This window comes from Lactuca serriola, chromosome 6 (genome assembly GCF_051521515.1).
Source record: "Lactuca serriola cultivar US96UC23 chromosome 6, Lser_US96UC23_V15, whole genome shotgun sequence".
Lineage (NCBI taxonomy): Eukaryota > Viridiplantae > Streptophyta > Magnoliopsida > Asterales > Asteraceae > Lactuca > Lactuca serriola.
The window spans coordinates 59,880,862-59,902,907 of NC_136413.1; the positions used below are offsets into that span (position 1 = coordinate 59,880,862).

The 22,046-nt window shown below is 34.3% G+C and overlaps 1 protein-coding gene across 1 annotated transcript; it reads right to left on the minus strand.

Annotated features, from left to right (window-relative positions):
* Nucleotides 1-10,901: 10,901 nt before the first annotated feature.
* On the minus strand, nucleotides 10,902-14,178 carry LOC145058637 (uncharacterized). Its single transcript, XM_079006523.1, has 5 exons — nucleotides 13,941-14,178; nucleotides 12,529-13,281; nucleotides 12,322-12,446; nucleotides 11,338-12,237; nucleotides 10,902-11,240 (listed from the first exon to the last, which is right to left on the minus strand). The coding sequence occupies exons 2-5, from the start codon at nucleotides 13,213-13,215 to the stop codon at nucleotides 11,156-11,158; spliced, it is 1,797 nt and encodes a 598-aa protein (XP_078862649.1). The 5' UTR covers nucleotides 13,216-13,281; nucleotides 13,941-14,178; the 3' UTR covers nucleotides 10,902-11,155.
* Between the last annotated feature and the right edge of the window lie 7,868 nt (nucleotides 14,179-22,046).

Genomic DNA, 22,046 nt, shown 5'->3' on the forward strand with positions numbered 1-22,046 from the left:
GTAGGTGTGGTGGTGGGTCAAGATAAAGATCCGACGGTGTTGACACGAACACGAAGTGAGTGAATGCATGAGGTCCCGCGTGTTATGATTGTTGGAGAAAGACAAGATTTGCCGGGAACGTTTTCTGCAGGTAGGCACGTGGGAGATGGCACGTGTGACGTCATGTACTAAACGGCAAAACGTACCAATTGTCTTTTTCTGTTTTCTGTCTTGATTTATTAATTTATTTTTAATTTTTATTTTGATTTTATCGTCTAGGAATATTTCGTGTTGCAAATAAATTTAAATAAAAAAATGATATTAATCATTTTGATGTAAACATTATCGTAAGAATGGAAATTATCGAAACATTCATTTAGTGTGATAACAAATACGTAAACTACGCGGGACCCACAGCCCACAAAATGTAAACATTAAAGTGTATGATTCTATTGTTTTCACATTTCTTTCAATAAGTAATAAAAAATATATTTTTTAAAGAGAAAAATACAGTAAATAGTCAAAAAAATGGAGATGATTTTCAAAAAATAAACATAAAAATGGACTTTTCTATCTATAGACATGCATTCCGCGGAGGTACTCCGCGGAATGACGTCATCTCCGCGGAATGGATCTTGAGGGATTTTTTTTTCACATCGATTCTTCGGGGTTTATATTAATTCTCCAACTAATTATTTTCAAGTAAAGATTATAATAGTATGATAATATTTTCTTAAAAATAATTAGTTTGGGAAATAAATATAAACCCCGAAGAATTGATGTAAAAAAAAAAAAAAAAACACACACACTAGAGATCCATTCCTCGGAGGTAGCTCCGCGGAATGGATCTTTGGTGTTTTTTTTTTATATATACATTGATTTATTTACGATTTTGCCATTCCGCGGAGCTACAGTAGATTCCGCGGAGCTCCGCGGAATACATGTCTATAAATCCATTTTTATGTCTATTTTTTGAAAACACCCCTAATTTTTTGACTATTTACGGTATTTTCTATTTTTTAAAATGTTTTTCATATCGATTATATCTTTAGTTAGCTTATATACTAGTTTTATTAAATATTATTTTCTATCAGATATATTGATAACTCATAAACTAGTAGTTAATTTTTCAATTAATACTACACATAGTCAAAAAAAAATTCCAACACTACTAGAAATATGTTTTTTCAGTCGTATATCGTCTCATAAAATAACAAATCTCAGATTTAACTATAGGGTTTTATTGTTTTTTATGGGCTTAAATAAATGTTTTTTAAAATATATTTTAAAGTAAACTTTTTAAAAAGAAACTGATTTTGTTTGCTGGATAGAAGGTCGAATTGTTCAGCCAGATCAGCGTATTAGGTTTTTAAAATTATTTAAATCTTAAAAAGTTAATTCAACATGTATTAATCGAGTTAAAGTATGGCTTTTGAATTGGGAATATGTTTAGCCTCCACACCAAGACATTTATGGTCTCTTCGTTGCGAGAATATTCTTGATTTGTATTTGAAGGCGACACACAATTAACACAATTCATATTTATTTTATTTCAGACGGTAGCAAGAAATATTAAACTAAATTACAAAAAAGAGTAAATTACAAGAATCATTATTCATTCAGATGAAAAAAAAAAAACATATTTGGTTTTTATTTTTAAAGATTAACTCAATAAAAATTGTATGTTTCATCCCTCATCAATTTAAATTTGCACACTTCATCCTTTGAAGCAGCGGTTTCGTTGAAGCAGTTGTGATGGAGAGTTATTTGAATGATATTTTGAGGTCGAACCGAAGAACTCAACAACAAATGAATCATGATAGATGTCGATGAAGTTGTCTTGGGTGGTGAAGATAATTTGCTTGCAAAATTACTGTCGTCGAAAGGAAGATAACTTGCTAAGAAGATGAAAAGTATGGTAATGACCAGAATTTTTATCATCTAATTATCTAGGGATTATGAGAGTTATTTCTAAGAATTTGCGGAATTTTGTTAACTCATAAAAATAAAACATTTTACATCCTAGGAAATAATTCAGGTTTATAATAAAATCATACAACTAAATTAAAGCAACAAGAAATATACAGATAATAAAACTACTCATAATCTAAGTCTTTGTGTTCCTATCTTCTTTGCATACACCAACTGCTATATGAACCTGCAAAACATGAAACATCTCTACAACATCATACAACAATGTCTGATGAGTTATATTCTTTCTATTTTCATGTTTATTTACTCTTCTTCTAACTCTTTCTATCTTTCCATACTCTAACTTTCTTCGTTGCTTCTTTCTCATACTCTGCTATCTAGTCTCTTTTTCTAATAGCATACACTATTAGTATTTCTCATCCATCTATATCTTCTACTCTTTTCTCATCTTTACTTTCTACTCTTACTGCATCTCATGTTATTTATCTCATACTCTATCTTTTACTATTCTTCTCTAATCTTTTCTCTTCATCTCATATGATTTATTAGCCTCTTCCCAGACTCTTCTTACGCTCTATACATGCTTTATCTTCTCTTACTTGATCTCTTTCATACTTTTCTTCTCCACTTCTTTTTTCTTGTCCCTTACTCTTATCTTATCTCATTTTTCTCTACTCTTTCCTCTCTATCTCTCTCTCTCTCTCTCTCTCTCTCTCTATGCATGCCTTTCTCACACTCATACTCTTCTCTTTTCTCACTCTTACTCTTGGCATGTCTTTCTCTTACTCTACTTACACTTACTGCTTTATTTCAACTTTCCATGCCTTTGTTGGATTAAGTGTCTAAGCCAATAACTAATATGGTATATACTTGAATTTAAAAAAAAAGTTCTTTTTGGGTTACTCTCAAAACTAGTAATTGACGGAATAACTTTTGGAGAGAAAATTTAATTTATTGATTTATTATATGATTAATAAATAGAAATAAATAGTTTATTAATATATTAGTTAGAAATGCTATTATTAAATTAATAATTAAGCATAAATTAATTGGAATTAATATTAAGATTAATTGGATTAGTTAAAAGTGCAAAGACTTAACTTGTAGTTGTTCAATAGTTGAACAATAGAAGGATTCTAGATCCTTCCTAGGGGGAACAAAATTTAGGAGCCTCATAGGGTTTTCTACAATGTCACATGTGGATAATAAAGAAATTGGATAAAGCTAGATTTGAAAAACTATTATTTTATTTATAATTAAGGTTTCTAGGGTTTTTCTATTAGCTATAAATAGGGCCCCTTGGACTCCCTACTTTCGTCCCATGCATACCAAGAGCTAAAAGAGTTGAAATTATGCTTTCGTCTCATCTCTCCTCTCAAGTCTTCCATTTCTAGGGTTTGAGTACAAACCATTAGAGACATCATAATTTTGGTGTGAGCTTTCCAAGCAAATGGTAGAAAGGAATTCTTGATTATTTACAATAATAATAAAAAAGGTATGTAAACCCTAGTCCATTTAATTTTGATTATAGTAAGCTTGCCTTAGGGTTTATGATGTTCAATTGTTTATTTCTTTCAACAGAAAAAACTTAGATCCAACGTAGGTTGCATGTGAACTTAAGGGTTAAGTTGTGTTCGCCACATATATTAATTATAACCTATAAAACCTATTAGTGGTATCATAGCAATAGTTTTCAATTGATTATGCATATTGTTGAATAGATCAAAATTAGGGTTTATAGAAATTAAACCCTAAATGCTTGAAAATTTCGAAAATGGTTGGAGTTCTTTATACGCTTGCCTCCACCCCTTAAATCTCGAAAATTGCTAGGGTTTATCTAGTTTCCTTAATTATTGTTTTAGAATCCTTAAAATATAATAATTAAAAGTGGATAAACCATGCCCTAATTTTCAAAAATTAGATAGGGTAATGGATTAGGATTAAATTTGAATTATTTGATTAATTGTTTAATAGTAAATAATTATTTAATCCATAAACCCTTGTATTTTGAAATGTTTTAAAATATACCTTATATATATTATTAAAAGTTAATTACTATATGCATAAGAAACGTTATTCAAATCAATAGTAGGCTCATTAATGAAAACATGCTATAAAGAGGGTATAAGGAAGCTGCCTATAAAATGGTCATTGAATTGATGTTTATTCTCACCCACTACTCTCCTGTGTGGTGGAGGGTCATTATCCGAATAGGTTTGATAGGACATAATCTCATTAAAAGTATAATGATATAAAGTACTAGAACTTTCTTTAACAATCTCACTCTAGTTTAGAAAAAATGTGAAGAGTATGCTAATCCATGAAAGCACACATCATACTTTATATATCGTTAGTGGAGGGTGTGTGGTTAACCGACACACCCTCCACTAACGATATATAAAGTATGATGTGTGCTTTCATGGATTAGCATACTCTTCACATTTTTTCTAAACTAGAGACACAATAATAGGGACTTTAAAGAGAAATGATGGGCATCTCGAAAATTATCAATGTTAATGGAGCATGTGTGGTTAACTGACATATTAATTAGAGATGATAAATGACATCGAGGTTATCAAGCATGTGCGCATGGTTATTCACATCTTGTTTGTGATCCTCGGCATCCCAGTCACAAATAGAAGAGCATAATTTGTGATTAAACATGTCCTTGATAAGATTCAATGAATCTTAAAAGATCTAGGAATTTTATAGATTGAAATTGGTGAATTGTTTTACCTATCTTCATAAGTTTGCAATAAAATTATAACATTCCTATTCTTAGTTGTAATCTGTTATATTGGATCCTAGCCTTGAATATTTATTATGGGTTAAAATATTAAGGAATTCATATCAACTAACTAAAACTTTTCTTCTCATATAGATGTTTAATTCTAATGGTGATGTTAGTGTTGCTCAAATCTCCACCAACAACAGTAACTTCACTTTACTATTGATCCTCTCTAAAGAGAAATTAGATGGTCCAACTGCATGGACTGGATGCGAAATCTCAAAATGACTCTTCGATATGAGGGTAAAGAATATGTCATTGATAAACCTCAACTCGAAATTGATGAGTCAATTGCTACTCCAGAAGAGCTTGACACCTACAAGAAACACTATGATGACGCAACAAAGGTCGTTTGCATAATGGTTGAAACCACGGTACTGGAGTTGCAAAAGTTCTATGAGGACTATTGGCCATCTGATATGTGCTTGGATCTTGCGAAAAAGTTTCACAAGAAAGCATGTCAAGAGATGTACGAGTTTGTCAAGGTATTAATGGCTTCACAAAAAAACCCTAATTTTCGAGTGTTTAAGGGAATAAGAGGCTATGGTTACCCAAACTCAGCGTCTCTCACCCCCTAAGCCTCTAGAAACCATAGATTTTGTATTACCTTGAGTTATTTGGTATTTTACTTGTGGAAAGGAAGGAAAATGAGAGAAAAAGAAGCATCTTGGGAAGGAAGTTGCTTGGGATAATCATCATCATCAGCTCTCATCACTTTTGGACCATTATAAGTATCAAGACTCAAGCCTTACTCCATTTCATCGCTAGATCTAGGTTTATTGGCATATTTTCTTATGTTTTGGATTAATTAGAGTGGAGTAGATCCATAAATTTAGCAACTTCATGGATTCAAATGGTCTTTTGAGTCTTATATAATTTAGATATGCGATTTGGTGGATTAATAGAACTTGCATGAGAACTTGAGGCCATATTTGCACTTTTGACCTAAAATGATGAAGGGACATGCATGGTGCATGCATGTCCATAAAAATACCATTTTTATGGACCATCAGGGTTCCCTTTAGCTTCTGGAAGGGGTGAAATTAAGGGCTGAATGGATTAAGAACGTTGAAAGGATGGTTTTAGCTTCAGTCTTCTGAATCAGGAGTGAGTTCCGAAATTGGATTGGACACATCTCACAACGTGACCAAGGATTGGTCAAAACGTGAGGCGCTGTTTTGGGCTTTTGGGCGTTAATGAGCCACTAGTTGTTTGCTTTGGGTCTTACTGTGCTTGGGCCCATTTGGAGCTTTGGGTGTCATTTAGGAATTTCGGCCTTCTTGTATTAGGCCCATGATGGGTTTTGGGCCAATTTAGTAAGATGGGCCACTATTGTGCTATTTGGTGTTAATGGGTTGGGCCTTGGTTTTGGGTCAAGTAAGAAAAGGGTAAAATGGTCTTTTACCCTAGATAATGGACAAGTGATTTAGATTCTTGGTTATGGGTTAAGACCCAATTATTAATTAGGTATTGTTTGATGGTGTTAGCGCGAGGATTTTTCAGATCAGCAGACCGAGATTCTATCAGAGAGATTCAGCAACTTTAGGTGAGTTGTCTGTATGACTCTTGCATAGGATGCTAGTTGTTTGTATGACTCTTTCATGTTTTGTATGTGATATGTATACCGAGTCGGGGCCGATGCTAGGCGGGGCCTGATGATTATATTGTATGTTATTTAGTTTTGTGATTCTTACATGTGTTTATATGTTTGATATGTATGGTATGTGATATTTTGGGGAACTAACTAAGCTTTGTGCTTATGGTTTTCAGTTTGTGTTTCACGTACTTCTGGTTCGAAGTGGAAGAACCCGGGGTGACTGTACTGCACACACCACATTGTTCCGCATTTTACATGACTCTGACGTTTTTGGATGTTTATTAACATACTCTGATTTCACTATGGTTTTATGATATTTTTTTGGATAATGGTTTTATTAATATAAAATTCTAAATTTTTGGTCTAAATTTGGGACGTTGCATATCTATTACTTAAATCATTAAGTAATTAATCTTTATCTTTATCTCATGCACAAAGGTATTCTACCCAATACCCATAATATTTATATCTAGTTACATACATATTCTTATGGTTATATTTCATATACTCATTCTCTTAATTATACACTTAACATCTCTTAGGTATTTAACAAATACCTTTCTCATTAATCTATACAAATATAATTATACCTACATGCTCAGGTACATGATCTTAAAAGTATAATTATACACACATAATAGGATTATAGTACGTATAATCTTATTCTTTCTTTCTCTATATCATGATCAGATATGTGATACTAATCATATAATCATACATATATACATATAATTAAATATATAATAACATATAAAGAGAGTGAAAGAGAGTGAGCAAGCTGCGACTCTCCTTGTTAGTTAATGAAGACTAACTACCATTTGGCTCCAAATCTTCAATTGATGCATATTGGTTCATCATCTTGTTCAAGGCATATTCATGAAATATTTCAAGTTCCTTAAAGCTTTTCTTAGCCTATTAAGAGCTTATTTACTTCCAAATGTCAAAATGATCACATAATTGATCATAATTCTAACATTTCATTCTCTACTCCTAAATTCAATCCAAACAATGAACTAGACATCCTATACTACCTACTTCATTACAACTTAATCTCTAATGCATCAATTAAACATTACCACTAGTTAGGGTTTCAACCCTAACTTCACATATATAGATTTCACCTTAGAAATCACATATAGAGCTTATTCAAGGCTTTTAAACACTTACACATTACTAACAAGCCTTTTTAGAACAATCTTACATAACTAACTGAAATCATCAAAAGCTTTAATTAGCTTGAAAATGGATATGATGATTACCTTAAGAAATTTCCACGCCCGATCTAAGCCATAAACACCCTTAATCACTTCTTGATCATCTTCCCGTCTAAAAAATCGTCGGAGTTTAGCTCCAAAGGATTTGGGGGTGTTTTTGGCAAGAATGAAGGATTAATAGACCTTTAATCTGTCTCGACACCACTCTGTGATGTGTGTAAGTAGCCCATGGTCAACCTCTTAATGAGTTATGATGCCTTTCTTCCATAGCAAACAACTTTTCTAACCCCATTGTGGTGCCCATACACCAATCCGTGGTGCAAAGTACATTACCTACAACTTTCGACGAAGGACTTAGTCTGAACCCTTTTCATCTATTATCGCGCCATGGCGATCTATTTACCATGTCGTGTCGTCGTGGTAACTGGAGATAAGCAAAGTGCATTATTACTTCCATTCCAGATTTAGATACAACTTTTATCCTAACTTCTGACACGCATATCTCCTTCGTATTGAACCCACTTTCTATTATCTTTATATCCACGTGAAGGTGGGGACATACTCTACAATCCAATTAAGGCACTTCTCACTAACTTAGGGGTGTTTGGCTAAGCTTGTTAAAAAAACTTATTAGCTTATTAGAGGTTCCACACCGCTATAAGTTAAAAAAGTGTTTGCATGAAAAATAGCTTATTCTTATGGGGAATCTCTAATAAGTCATTTTTTTCATAAGTTACCCCACATTTACTTATTAGCTTATAAGCTAATAAGCAATAAACTTTTTTTTGCCAAACATCCCCTTAATACGACACTTAATCTATTAAGTCACAATTTGACCAAAAAACATAAAATTTCTCATTTTACCCTTTTTGGCCGAAATGCATCTTCTCATACATCTCTTCTCTTGAACTCACTTATCTAATCTCATTTAAGTGACTTAAACTCATCTTGACCATTTCTCATAAATGACCATTTTACCCTTTGGTCAATAGTTAACAAAAAGGCAACTCTCTCTAAATTTTAGGTTCATACAGGTATCATTCAACACGAACATACGTCCGCTTTCAATCCACTATATCCTTTCCGACGAACGATTTTTGGTGAAGTGTATGTCAGAGTTCCACATAGTGTGTGGAGAAACCCATCCTTTGTGATTCTGACAACGCTGAGAGTCTCGAAATCAGAGATTTTCATATTCCATCGTCATCTAGAAAAAGGTTTTGGAGTTTTAGATCGTGATTTGTAACTCTGTTCTCCCCTGTTTTTAATCATTGATTGCAACATCATCGTTATCAGTTCTCTTGTTGGAATCCACTTACTAATCTAAAGATGGGGGATATAACACAACTATTTTCTTCAAAGTTTTCTCATCGGAGAAGTAGTGAGAGATGGAAGAGATCAGCACCACAGGAGAGAGAGGATCGAGAGTTTTAGGGTCCGATATTTTTGTTTCAAGAGAGTTGGGGATGAAAGGAAAGGGGAAAGGGAAGAGGAGGGGGAGGAGTGGGTTGGCAGCGTGACCCTTTTTGAATGGTCAAGTGACCCATCTTCAATAACTGCAAGTGACCCATAAGCTAGAATCAAATATGTCTTTGTTTAAGTTTTTTAGAAAGAAAGATGAAAAAACTATAGATGAAGATAATAAGCAACATAAGCATATGAAAGTTGATTTAAATTCACTAAATATTGTTCCGACGGAACATTAAAGTATGAAATTTTATCATGTGAATCAAAGAAAATAGATGAAATTAGAATAGTATATTTGCAAAAAGGGCCTTTCCAACTTCAAACCATAAGTTTTTAGAACATGCTTTTAGAGGTAAACATCGAAGATTTAATCTATCTTGGTTTGATGAAAATAAATATTGGATATAATATAGTATAAAAGAGGATGATGCATTTGGTTTATGTTGCTATCTATTCAAATCCAATATACCAAACTAATGTGGATCAGTCATTTTGTGAAATCTAGATTTAAAGAATGGAATAGGAAATTGGGTTATATGATCAAAAAATTGGAAATCCACAAAAATCATTTGAAAGTATTAGTAAGATATAATTATGAAAATATATCTTGGAGAAATCTTCATGAATAATCCCATGGGCGGGTTCTAAGGAAAAATTGGATGTCATAATGTGTCAAAATTCATATATTAATCCCTTAGGAACATTCAAATGGAAGGAAACTAATTCAATTTGCAATGTCAAGGGAATTTTGGAGCTTTGAGTTCATTGTTGGAGATTCATCTTTGATTCCTCATGTTTGACTGTTAAGGGCATCTCCAACCCACCCCCAAACTCCATTTCTTCCCCCATTCTTTTCCAACCCTATCCCATTTTCACCTTTATTTTTTGAGATATGAATAATATTCCCCCATATATGAGGCAATACTATTCATATCTCCAAAAATGGAGGTGAAGTTTGTTTGCCAATTTTAATCTCTTATTTTTATTTTATATATTTCTAGTTTATTTTATCTACTAATTATAATTTAAATGCAATATTTAATATTTATAATATCATGTTATATACTAATTTACATTAATTAATCATAAATATAGAGTTTAATTAGTAGAGGGTGTATTTGACAATATATATAAGTTATAAAAATGAAATATTCTAGGAATATATTTTTTGGGGTAAAAAATGGGATAGAAAATGGAATAGAATTGGAGATGAAACATTATTTACTCTATTTTTTACTCTATTTATGGAGGAAAAAATAAAAATGGGTTGGAGATGGTCTAATGGACGAATTTGGTAATCCCAAATGCACTGGAACAAAATCTAACAATCCATTCAATTTAGGAAAAATAAACTTCTTAATTTGATGAGATGAAGCTTCAATTCTAATAAAGTTTAGTGTCTTAATCATGATCTAGATCATAAACTTGATGACGTGTTTGGAACCTACCAATGCATTAAGTTCATATTGACTCATCAAAAGTCAAGCTACGTTTAATTTTTCAAACTTTTTTGCTTGAGCTTCAAAAATCAAAAAATATCATGTCACTGTTAATTTTATTGAAAGTATACAGAGTTATTAAGTTTAGGTAATCTTAATTGTTAGAATATGATTTATGAGTAGTAAATGATAATATTATGTAAATTTTATAATGTAGGAATTGTTCGTTAAGGAGAATGGGAATGTTGTGGTGATAACAAACACTACTCTACCAATGTGGTGGAGTACATAGTAGACCTGACCTTGTGACCTTAAGACAAGTTAGTTGAAGATTCGGTGATTGACAATCTTGTCCATTATTGACAATTAGGTGACATACATTTTTGTACATATTGACAATTTTGGTAGTATACACTTTTATAAAGTGGTAAATGTATTTCCATACATAGCACAACGTTCCATGCATAAATTACAAGTAAAAGAGATGAGAGAAAAAGCTTCTTCAAGGCTATATCGATATCATCATTCATCACATTCAACAAAAACAACCAGTTTTAACCACAAAGCCTCAATTCACAACATAGTCATAAACCACAAAACATACACGAACAAACCAAAACTCGTTCGCTATGTATATCAGTATATCTCATCACCTCGTTATTCCAAATCCTAATTCTCATTTTTTACGTTGTTAATTTTTTGTATAGTAAAAAAGTATGTTCACCACCACACCTCAGCTTTACGGGTGCTTTACACTTTCCTTCACCTTTGACCAGTCAATCTTCCCTGCACACTTAGAGCATACGTACACGTGTCCACCACACCTACATTTAACACATCCACGTCAAAACTATTTTTAACTATTATAATATAAATAAAAGTTAAAAAGAAAAGAAATTCCATATTTATTTTATTTTTTACCTATCGGATGTCGAATCAAAACCACCATTATCACAACATATAAAGCAACCCTTTTCCCCTTCTTCACTTCGATTCAAAGCTGAAGAAACCTCCTGTTTCACAGATCTTTGCAACTCAAGTTGCATACTCATGCAAGTCTCCAACGTCTTTTGCATACTGTTCATCCGTTCTTGAAGAATAGCCATGTCAACACGTAACTCATCAATGATCTGGCAATCATTTCGTTGTGTTTGAACTTCAACAACCTCAGTGGCATTTTCGTTATTATTTTCATCTTCTTCACTCTCATGATTTTCTCTTTCTATCATCCAGTCGTCATTATCCGATTCAGAACCCTGAACTTCTTGTTCCAGACGTTGTTGTATTAATCGATCCAGTCTTTCACGGAAATCACTTTCTAGAAGATTCGAGACTCTTCTCCTTCTCACAAGTTCTCGAAGCTCTGGCCTGTTGTTGTTATCATCATCATCCAAAGCTTCCAGATACCAATTTTCTCTAGTATTTGTGTTTTCCAAAACGTTGTCGTACCATTCATCTTCATTCTCGATTGAGTTTGAATCCTGTAAACCCTCGTTTGACTCTAAATCGGTCAAATTACGCCATTCACTACCATCGTCTTCTACATTTGGTTCTTGGCTTCTGGTTTCAATGAACTCAATCAGCGCTAATTCATGGTTTTCTTCGTGTTCCACAACTTGTTCATTCTGTTCTTCGGGATTTTCATCTGCGTTTGTTTCAAAGTCAACGTTGTCAGATTGACTAACGTCGGTTATCGTGTTAACGGTGTCAGTTTGGTTAACGATTTCATCTGGATGATCCTGATCGTCCATGCTATTGTCAGATGAGGTATCATACTGGGGCTCATCATGACGTTTACCCAATCTTGATAAGATCCCTTTCCTGTTTTTCGAATGAAAAATCAGAATTAAATAACAAAAAAAGATTAAATTAAAAGAAAAAGTAAACTTTAATTAAAGTAATTACCTTATATCAGATACTTTTTGTGTTTGTGTTTGTCTCAGTAACCCCAATTCGTTTGCTGCATTTGAAGTAGACTTCTCTTCTTGGATAAATCTTTGGTTCCATAAGAATCTACCTCTCAGCAATGACTACAGAATGGAAAGAGAAACGTTGGAATCGGAATCAAAGAAATGATATATGAAATGGAAAAGGAATGGAAATGTTTGAAACCTGAATCCGATTCCGATGATTGAAGGTAGAAACAGGGCGATTCTCCAATAAACTCTGGATTTCTTGTTTCCTTTCCATCTGAAACCTTGTTAGTAAGTCAAGAAGAGCTTGTCTACCATATAACCTACGAATAGAACCACTAGTTTCTGCTTCACGAGTAGTGTTTGAATTTGACTCAATCCATTGCCTCACTGATCTCACCCTTTTGCATTCATTTTCACAACCCCCTTGAACCCTAGAACAGTTGTTGTTCTTATATGAAGTGTGTCCATGGTGGCCATGGTTGCTACTGTTTTTGCTTCCCCATTCACGGAAAATTTGCCTCACACGTTGTTTGTCAGCAAGACAAAGAGCAGGAGAGCGTTGGACATTTTGAAGTTCCATTTGGTTATGGTCTCGAGGCCACTCATTTTCAACTTCACTAGTGGTTATTGATACATTTTCTTCACTTTCTGCACCTAATGATGAACATGAGCATTGGCTGCTTCCTGTGTTACGGATTGATTGTTGCCTTTCAATCTCCTTGAATCTGGTTTCACCTTCAAGATCACGCCACATTTTTCTGATAAATGATGTTCGGGTGATTGGTCTCTCTTGATTACCACGTCTTCTTGATATTGGAGGATAATTCTCTCCAAGATAAGAAGATTCGAGAACTGCAACGCTATTCATTCCAGCTACAGCCATTTTTGCTCTTCACCAAAGCACTGGTGTTCTACGCGTCTAGTTCAACTGCGACTCATCCCATATATCCTGATAATATAGAAAAGTCATTAAGCAAAATCCGACAATTCAGATGTTTGTTAAATATCTGGAGTTCGACAGAATAAATTCCGATAACCAGAAGAGAATGCAATGAAATAGTTACGAATCACTGTTAAAATAATTTTAGGTTTCTATTTTCTCGAATTAGAACCCTAATCTTTCATATTCGTTCCCCAGAATTGAATATTATCTGCATCAAGAACCACTTTACAATCTTCCTAAAGCAATTTCAAAAAATCTATGTACGAAGGATTCCTCAAGAACATATCTACAATCAATAAAATTGAAGAGACCTCAACCAAAATCACAGCAAGTAAAAAGAAACACAGTATAAAATCTAAACGAAGATTCTAATACGAACACATTTATAATCCGAACAACATAAACCACAGGATCAAAAAACGAACAATATACGAACAGGTAGATAGAATCTCATCCTAGATTTCAATATCATAATCAAAATAGCAACATAACTACAACAGATTATGAAGCGATTATAACGAACACAAATTAAAACCAAAAAATAAAATAGGAACACATGATAGAATGACGAATCTCAACCTAGATTTCCATAAACATCACATTTAGAATCCGAATAACAGGTTGTGAATCGATTGAAAAGAACATCTTAAATCAAAGAAACTAACCTGTGGAATACTACTTCTTCGTCTCGAATTTCATAAACATGAATGAAATTTAAGAGTCATCGATCGGTCAAGAGTAGGTAAAATAGTCGCAACAAACAGCACACAGTAGAGAGAAAGAGTGTGTGTGTGTGTGTGTTTGTGTGTGTGAGAGAGAGAAAGAGAGAAAGAGAGGGAGTAATGAGGGAAGAGGGGAACACGTTTTTCGGTTGGGAGGTGCATAAATTATGGCGTAGCTGTAACGTCTATTTTTGTAATAGAGAAGAAAGAATTAGAAGGAGCCATTGACAAAAAGAGAGATTTGACCATTCTACCCTTGTGGAAAAAATTCTTTTGTTTTTTTGATTATTTAATTCTTGTGGAATGTCGATTGCCTTTTCACTTGCTTCATTACGCGATTTATGGAGTCTTGAATTCAACGGGAAGACCGGTTGATAAGGGTAGTGGGTAAAGATGTAAACGTCGTCGTATCACTTACATGTTTCTTTGGAAATTTACAAATATATTTAATGTATTTAATATATGGTTAGAACAATTGGTATAGTAATTAACAAATCATTTGCTACATTTTGCCTTTATTGAAAATGTTAAAATAAAGATTTTTCATTAGGCGATCTGTTATACCCACCACATACCACATATGTGGTGAGTGCCACATCAACACCACATTACCCTACCATTAACATGGGATACCTACCACTAACACACCACTCTACATCATTATTTTTTATATTTTTTAAATCAAAAATACAATAAAATAAGGCAAGTTTTGTTAATATGGGTAAATCTAAGGACTGAAATTGGCAATTTTTGAAAGTTTTGATCATCTCTTTCCCTTAAATCACAGAACTCGACGCATGTCTTGTTCCTCCTCTTTCCCTATTGGGTGTTTACTTTCGTTGTCTGCATCACGAGTGAGCACGACCACAGCCGACCACGAAAGATCGGGATGGTGTGCACGATGAACTTCCGTGGCCACGTAGACCACAATCTTGCTCGTGCTCGGTATACCAGATGGTCTTATATTAATTGTATGCAAACTCTGAAAAATAATATAATTGTAAAGAAAATAAATAGCCAAATTACATTAGAAAATTAACCATTTTATTTTTTTTTTTAAATTACCATTTGTTGCCTTATAAACGAGGCTAAACTTAAAAAGAAAAAGAAAAAAAAATCTAAGCTAACAAACTGTAAAAGTTGTTTTATTTAAATAGTTAACTTTTTAATTATGTATCTATTGAAGGTAAAAATGTTAAAGTTAATTATCCTACAATTTAGTTTTTAAACATAATTACCTTAAACTACAAACATATCAAAATTGAATTTTGTATTACGTAATTACCCAAAAGAAATCACATACGTGTTGATTAAACTGTACCTCAAGTTCTCAACGAGAGCGACACTTGCAAGAATATAATTTTTATCACACAAAACTTATCATAAATACCAACAAATATGAAAGTGTCCACGAAATCCCAACTACATAAGAAACAAAAAGCACCTATTATAGATCTATGATGATATGTATATATAAGTACAAAACAAATACTATCAACGTGTACATATATGGTACATTTGTATGAGATTTTCTTTATCAAGTATAAATATGAGGATAATAAAACATTTACCAAGGCCATAGAGGGTGTTCTGTTCCATTAGTGGATCGACCAATTAGAATCTAAACAATTAATGTACGAGATCAAGATTTGATATTTGTCAGGGCTTGTTGGTGTAGATATTGTCAATCAAAGCTCATCTTTTCAGTTGACTTCACCCTTCTTAGTAGTCGTTTTCACGTGTTATCCGTCCGAAGTCACCACTTCTTCCTTCCATTTTCTTAAGGTTTTACCTCAAATCAAAGTTTTTTCAATCGATCTCAGTCATATATTATTATAAATTAATTTCATATCTCAATTGTATATTACACATTTGAATCGCACTTGACCCCCCCCCCCCCCTCCCCAGTCGCAATATGCATGAGCCTCCAATCTATAGACACCTTAAGCATTTCTTTCATTAATAGTTTCACACTTTACTTTACACACATCTTAAAATCCTATTTAGTCCACATTTACCCCATTTCAGTAAATACTAGATGTTTATCATTATGTTTTGTGGATCCATCATATTACCATTCATATCAAATTAGTCGAGCTCTACAATTATGTTGAGACTTCCAGTATTGCTATTGCATTGATTAAACTCAATGATGAAACTATTGTAGGTGGTAATGCACCTTGTAGCCACTGCTAGACAGCCGTGCTTAGCTTCCAACCTAGGCTACATGGAACTATCTCTAGAGAATAAGACAAACAGATGGTATAAATGTGTTGGTGTATGAAATCTTGTCTAATATGGAGCACTTAGGAACAACATAGAGCACTTGAAGTTGGAGTGGAGCATCAGTGATGTGCCATGCTTCATGATGTGCCATTATAAAGAAGATGTGTCGCTTTGGAATCAAGATGTGCCATCTAGAAGGAGGATGTGTCATCTAGAAGGAGGATGTGACATCTTGATGAAGGATGTGACATCTTGATGAAGGATGTGTCAATATTCGGTTTGATGTTCCGCACATGTTCCTGGTGTGCCACATTTGCTCATGATGTGACACACATGTTCCTGGTATGACACATGTATTTTTGATGTGCCACCTGGCACCACGACGAAGTGTCATGCATAGGAGATGTTACCAAGTGACAAGATATGCCACCAAGTGACAGTATATGTCACCAAGTGATAGAAGGTGTCGCTCAATGACACCTGATATGCTAGTGGTGTATTGATGGTACAAATTCTATGAAGGATGAAGGTTCTAGAAGCGTCTACATGAAATTCCATGATTGGTTGGAAATTAAGGAATCCCTTTAATGGGCTAATTATGGATAGTCAGTCCCTTTCAGAATTAGGGTTTCTCATGCTTGCCTATAAAATAGGCTCATATCCCTATAATTGTAAAATGCTAGATTTCATTGAGAGATTAAAGTGAGATATAATTTTGAGTTTTTTGTAATACTTCCAGCCAGTTAATAAAATTCTCTTTCTCGTTCGCCCATAGACGTATGTCACCTTGACCAAACCACATTAAATATTGTGCTCACTTGATTTACGTTTTTTAGAAGTTTTATTCCCGCAAGTTCACCAATGTTTGTTTGATATTTTTCAGAAGTGCTTAACTTGTTTTGTTGTATCCCAACAAACTGGTATCAGAACTATAGTTGGAGATGAGAGAGTTGAGATGGACAAGTTCAATGGAAATGATTTCGGTTTCTAGAAAATACAAATTGAAGACTGCCTCTACCTGAAGAATTTACATGAACCATTATGTGAAGTAAACCTAAAGAAATGAAGCAGGAGGATTGGGATTTGTTAGATCAAATGGCCCTTGGTGTGGTGAGATTATCATTGGCAAAGAATGTATTTTTTAACTTTGTTATTAGCAAAGAATGTATTTTATAACCTTTCCACTTATGATCACCAAATGTAACATGACGACATTCCTATTATTATCACCTTTGACGGATAGTTGGTCTGATACAATGACAACAGTTAGCATCTCAGTTGGGGGTGTTATGTTGACCTTTGAAGACCTTCGCGATTTAATCCTTGTTGAGGATGTATATAGACGGAGTGCTGGAGAAGCTTCAAATAGTCTTATGAGTATTTAACACAAATGAAGGGAGTCGAACAGAGGGTGTGGGGGTAGCGGAAGATAAAAGTCGAGAGGAGAGGTGGACAAAACAATAGGAGGGACGTGACCTATTGGAACTACAAAGAGAATGGTCATGTCAAAAGTCGGTATCTAATGTTAATGGTAGATAAAGGCCAAAAGGAGATGAATATGTCAGAAGATTTTGAAGGTGAAGCGCTCAAATTTTCAGTTGAAAACTCAATAGAATCTTAGGTCTAGGATCCGGGTGCATCATTTCATGCTAGTCATTCCAAAAATGTGATGCAAAACTTTAGGCTTTACCAAGGGAAGGTCAGACTAGAAGATAACAAGTGTTTGGATATTATGGGTGTCAGAGATATGGTTCTCAAGACTACTTTGGGTATGGATTGGACTTTGAAGAATGTCAAGTTCATTCCAGATCTAAAGAGGATGTTGATATCATTTGGGAAACTTAATAATTAAGGTCATCATGTTACATTTGGTGATCATAAGTGGAAAATGAAGAAGGAAAACTTGATTGTTGCTAAGGGTCAGAAATAGGGTGAGAGGGGAGTTGGGACATCCACTATATTCCATTAAAGATTTGTTTATATGAGTGAGAAGGGGATGAGGAATCTTATATCGAATGGTAGAATGCCAAATTCAAAGATTATGATAGATGCTTCTAGGCCATGTTCTATTGGTATACAGAAGAAAGTCGGTTTCAGTTCATTTTGGTGTTTATAATCAGTTTCTTTGGTAGGAGGATCCTGGAATCATGAAAGACCTATAACTTATCAAATGATAGGTAGATATTCAAGAAGCAGTATGAGCTCTGATATATCTAGAAATAGTGGGAGCTCTGGTGATAACAATTATGAGGTTGGAGTTGTAGGTGATTCAAAGATGAAACATCCTATTATCTAGATGACCACTAAGCAAAGTACTCCAATGAGGTATTCTCCATCAACCAATGACTTGTTGATGTGTGAGAATAGGTCAAAACTAGAGGCATTAAGGATTGACTTCATATAGTGGGAGAAGGCTATGGATGGCGAGTTGAGCAGACTGTAGAAACAGTCAAGATAATAACCAAGGGGCTGCTAAGCTGAAGAAAGTCCTTGGTATGGTGAACTCAATAGATAAAGGTACTATGGCATTTACCACTAAAAAGTTGAACTTGGACATGGCTTCAACTGGCCTTCCAAAAGTTTGAAGATAAGGGTTTGGTAGGAGAGACGGGGGAGTACTTTGAGGAATGATGAAGAAATTGAATGGCAGTTGAAGTTGTTCAAGCCTTCAAGTTGGAGATTATTGGGGTATGAAGTCTTGTCCAATATGGAGCAGTTAGCATCAACATGGAGCACTTGGAGTTGGAGTGGAGCATCAGGAAGGAGAATGAAGCACCAGTGATGCGCTATGCTTCATGATGCGCCATTTTAAAGAAGATGTGCCACTTTGGAATCAATGTGTGCCATCTATAAGGAGGATATTCCATCCAGAAGGAGTATGCACCATTTAAAGGGAGGGTGTGACATCTTGATGGAAGATGTGCCAATAGGTTATTTTATGTACTACATATGTTCCTGGTATGCCACATATGTTCAAGATCTGCCACATATGTTCCTGGTATGCGACATGTATTCTTGATGTGCTACGACATCCCTTCATGTGCCACCTGGCACCTTGATGAAGTGTCATGCATAAGAGATGCCACCAAGTGACAGGATATGCCACTAAATGATAGGATATGCCACCAGGTAACAGGAGATGCCACTAAGTGATAGGATATGCCACTAAGTGACATGAGATGCCACCAAGTGACAGGATGTGCCACCAAGTGACAGAAGGTGCCACTCAATAACAGCTGATATGCCTGTGGTGTATTAATGGTACCAATACAGTGTCTTTAAAGGATGAAGTTTCTATAAGCATCTACATGGCATTCTATGTTTGGTCGGAAATTAAGGCATCCCCTTAATGGGATAATTATGGATGGGCCTGTCCCATCAGAATTAAGGTTTCCCATGCTTTCCTATAAATAGGCTCATATCCCCATCATTGTAAATTGCTAGATTTATGTGAGGGCTCAAAGTGAGATATAATTTTGAGTTTTTGTAATAGCTCTAGAAAGTTAATAATAATACTCTCTCTCTCTCTCTCTCTCTCTCTCTCTCTTGTTTGCCCGTAGACGTAGGTCACCTTAACCGAACCACGTTAAATATTGTGTTCACTTGATTTATGTTTTTTTCAGAAGTTTTATTTATGAAAGTTCACTAAAGTTTGTTTGACATTTTTCTGCAGTGCTTAACTTGTTTTGTTGTAGCTCAACATAATGTGCATCACATCCCCAAGTGTGATTAGCACATACAAATGGAAGTTCATGGCAGTAATTATCAAATAAAAAGACCATAAGAATTACCTTAACCATTTATATCCATTGTCCACTCTTAGCAAAAAAAGATTATGACCTAACATCAACATCCCGTATGAAAATAAAAATCTTGATAATGACAACATATGAAGATGCTCATGATCACAATTAATCTCAACTATAAATAATAACCAACTCTAAAAGGTAAAAGGTAGACTCTATCACTCTAGCTTATTTCTCATAATCATAGCCTTATACCTAATGCTAACTTGATCGTCAGAGTATATTCTAGGGCTGCAACCCCTGGGATATAGTCTAACAATTTATATGTAATGATAGTTGATATTGACCTATTTAGTCATATATTTTGGGATATGTATCTTAATATTTAAAGTTTAACTTATATAATTAAAGATAAAAGATACTTAAGATGCTTTGCTCTGAATAATTATAGGTAAGTACATGGCTTAGAACAAAGGGAACAAATTGGAGCTAAAAGAAGCTAAAAATGGATTGAAAAATGAAGGTCGGCCAAAAACCCTAAAAAGTGTGTCGTGTGTTGCTTGCCTGCATTTTAAAACTGGATTGCGACATCAGAGAAGATTGAGACCGACTCGAGGTAAGGACCAAGCTTCAAGACATGACTTGATATAGGTCGTCCAAAACCTAAATTGGTGTGCAGCCAAAGGAAACCTTTGGCGCGAAGATACAACTCGTCCAAAACCCTTTTTGGTCGATTTGAAAGCTGAAGAACACAGTAGGAGCATCGTTTTGAAGAGTAAAGCTTGGAAATGTTAATTAATCATTGTGTTTGTCTTATATATCATGTTTAGCTATGAATGTGTTCTGTTTTTCAATAGATATTGTGGGCTACAACCCTTTTACTTATGCTAAGATGTAGATGATTCCTAAATACTATGGTTTGATTTGTTAGATTGAGTTACAAAGTTTGACTGTTTATTATGATTGATTGATCGTTTACCTTATCTAATATAGTTTTGATTTTTATTATTTACAACTGAGTTTATTGTAGTTCAAAAGACCAGTCTGATTATATCAGCTTGTATCATACCAGAATTCATGAAGTGTACTGTTATAAAATATCAAATGCAAAGAAGAGTCGATGAAATTTCTATTTCGTGATGCGAATCTCATAAAAACCACGAGTGAATGCCATGTATGATAATTTTTATATAGCCTCTCCAAATCAGAAAAAGTCCAAATGTTTCCTAAAAACCTTGAATATAAAGAGTTCCAGAAGTTGGAAAAATCAAACAAAGCTTAGTGGTTGATGGGGGTGATATAAAAAAATTATACAAACAAGGAAAAGTTAGAAAGGGTAGGAGAGAAATATTATATTACAACGGTTGATGCATTGTAGGAAGTAAAGTGGATAAGTGTTATTTATTTATGAGTTCTCAAATATATGTTACACATGACATGGTATTTATGTGGTTCGGTCAAGGTGACTTACGTCCATGGGCAGGAGGCGAGTGTTATTTATTTATGAGTTCTCAAATACATGTTACAAGTACAGTTCAAAAGAGATTCACCTACTCGCTAGAATTCAAGACACAAACAAATGACTAGCAGGCATCCATATTTGTAGACTAAGGATCAGACATAAAATACCCTAATTGGCCAAGATCATTAATTTATAGGCCCATGAGCGGTGTCAAGAAATCACAATCCGCCATGCATCCACTTTTGGAACCTTCATCCTTGAGATACATTGCATGAGCATCTTCAACTTATGAGCATCCTCCTTGAGCATCTTTAACTGATGAGCATCCTCTTTGAGCATCTTCAACTTGCGAGCATCCATGACGCTCACACTAGATCCATGATGTTCACTCGTGATCCCTTATGCTCACTCGCGATCCTTGATGCTTACTCGCGATCCTTGATGCTCACTCAGGATCTATGATGCTTACTCATATAGTCCTTGATGCTTACTCATGATCTCCAATGAAAGTGCTCAAGTCACATTTAACAATCTCCACCTTTAATTGAGTATTCTCTAAAATCCACCTTAAACCAAGAATTTCCTCTACTTTCCTTCTAACTTGCCCCATAGGCA

Bases quoted from the DNA above. Each gene is read 5' to 3' on its own strand.
- LOC145058637 (XM_079006523.1), bottom strand. From the start codon at position 13,215: ATGGCTGTAGCTGGAATGAATAGCGTTGCAGTTCTCGAATCTTCTTAT. The intron at 12,447-12,528 runs GTTTCAAACATT...TCCATTCTGTAG, and splicing joins ATCATCGGAATCGGATTCAG to TCATTGCTGAGAGGTAGATT. The intron at 11,241-11,337 runs GTAAAAAATAAA...TGTTAAATGTAG, and splicing joins TTTGATTCGACATCCGATAG to GTGTGGTGGACACGTGTACG.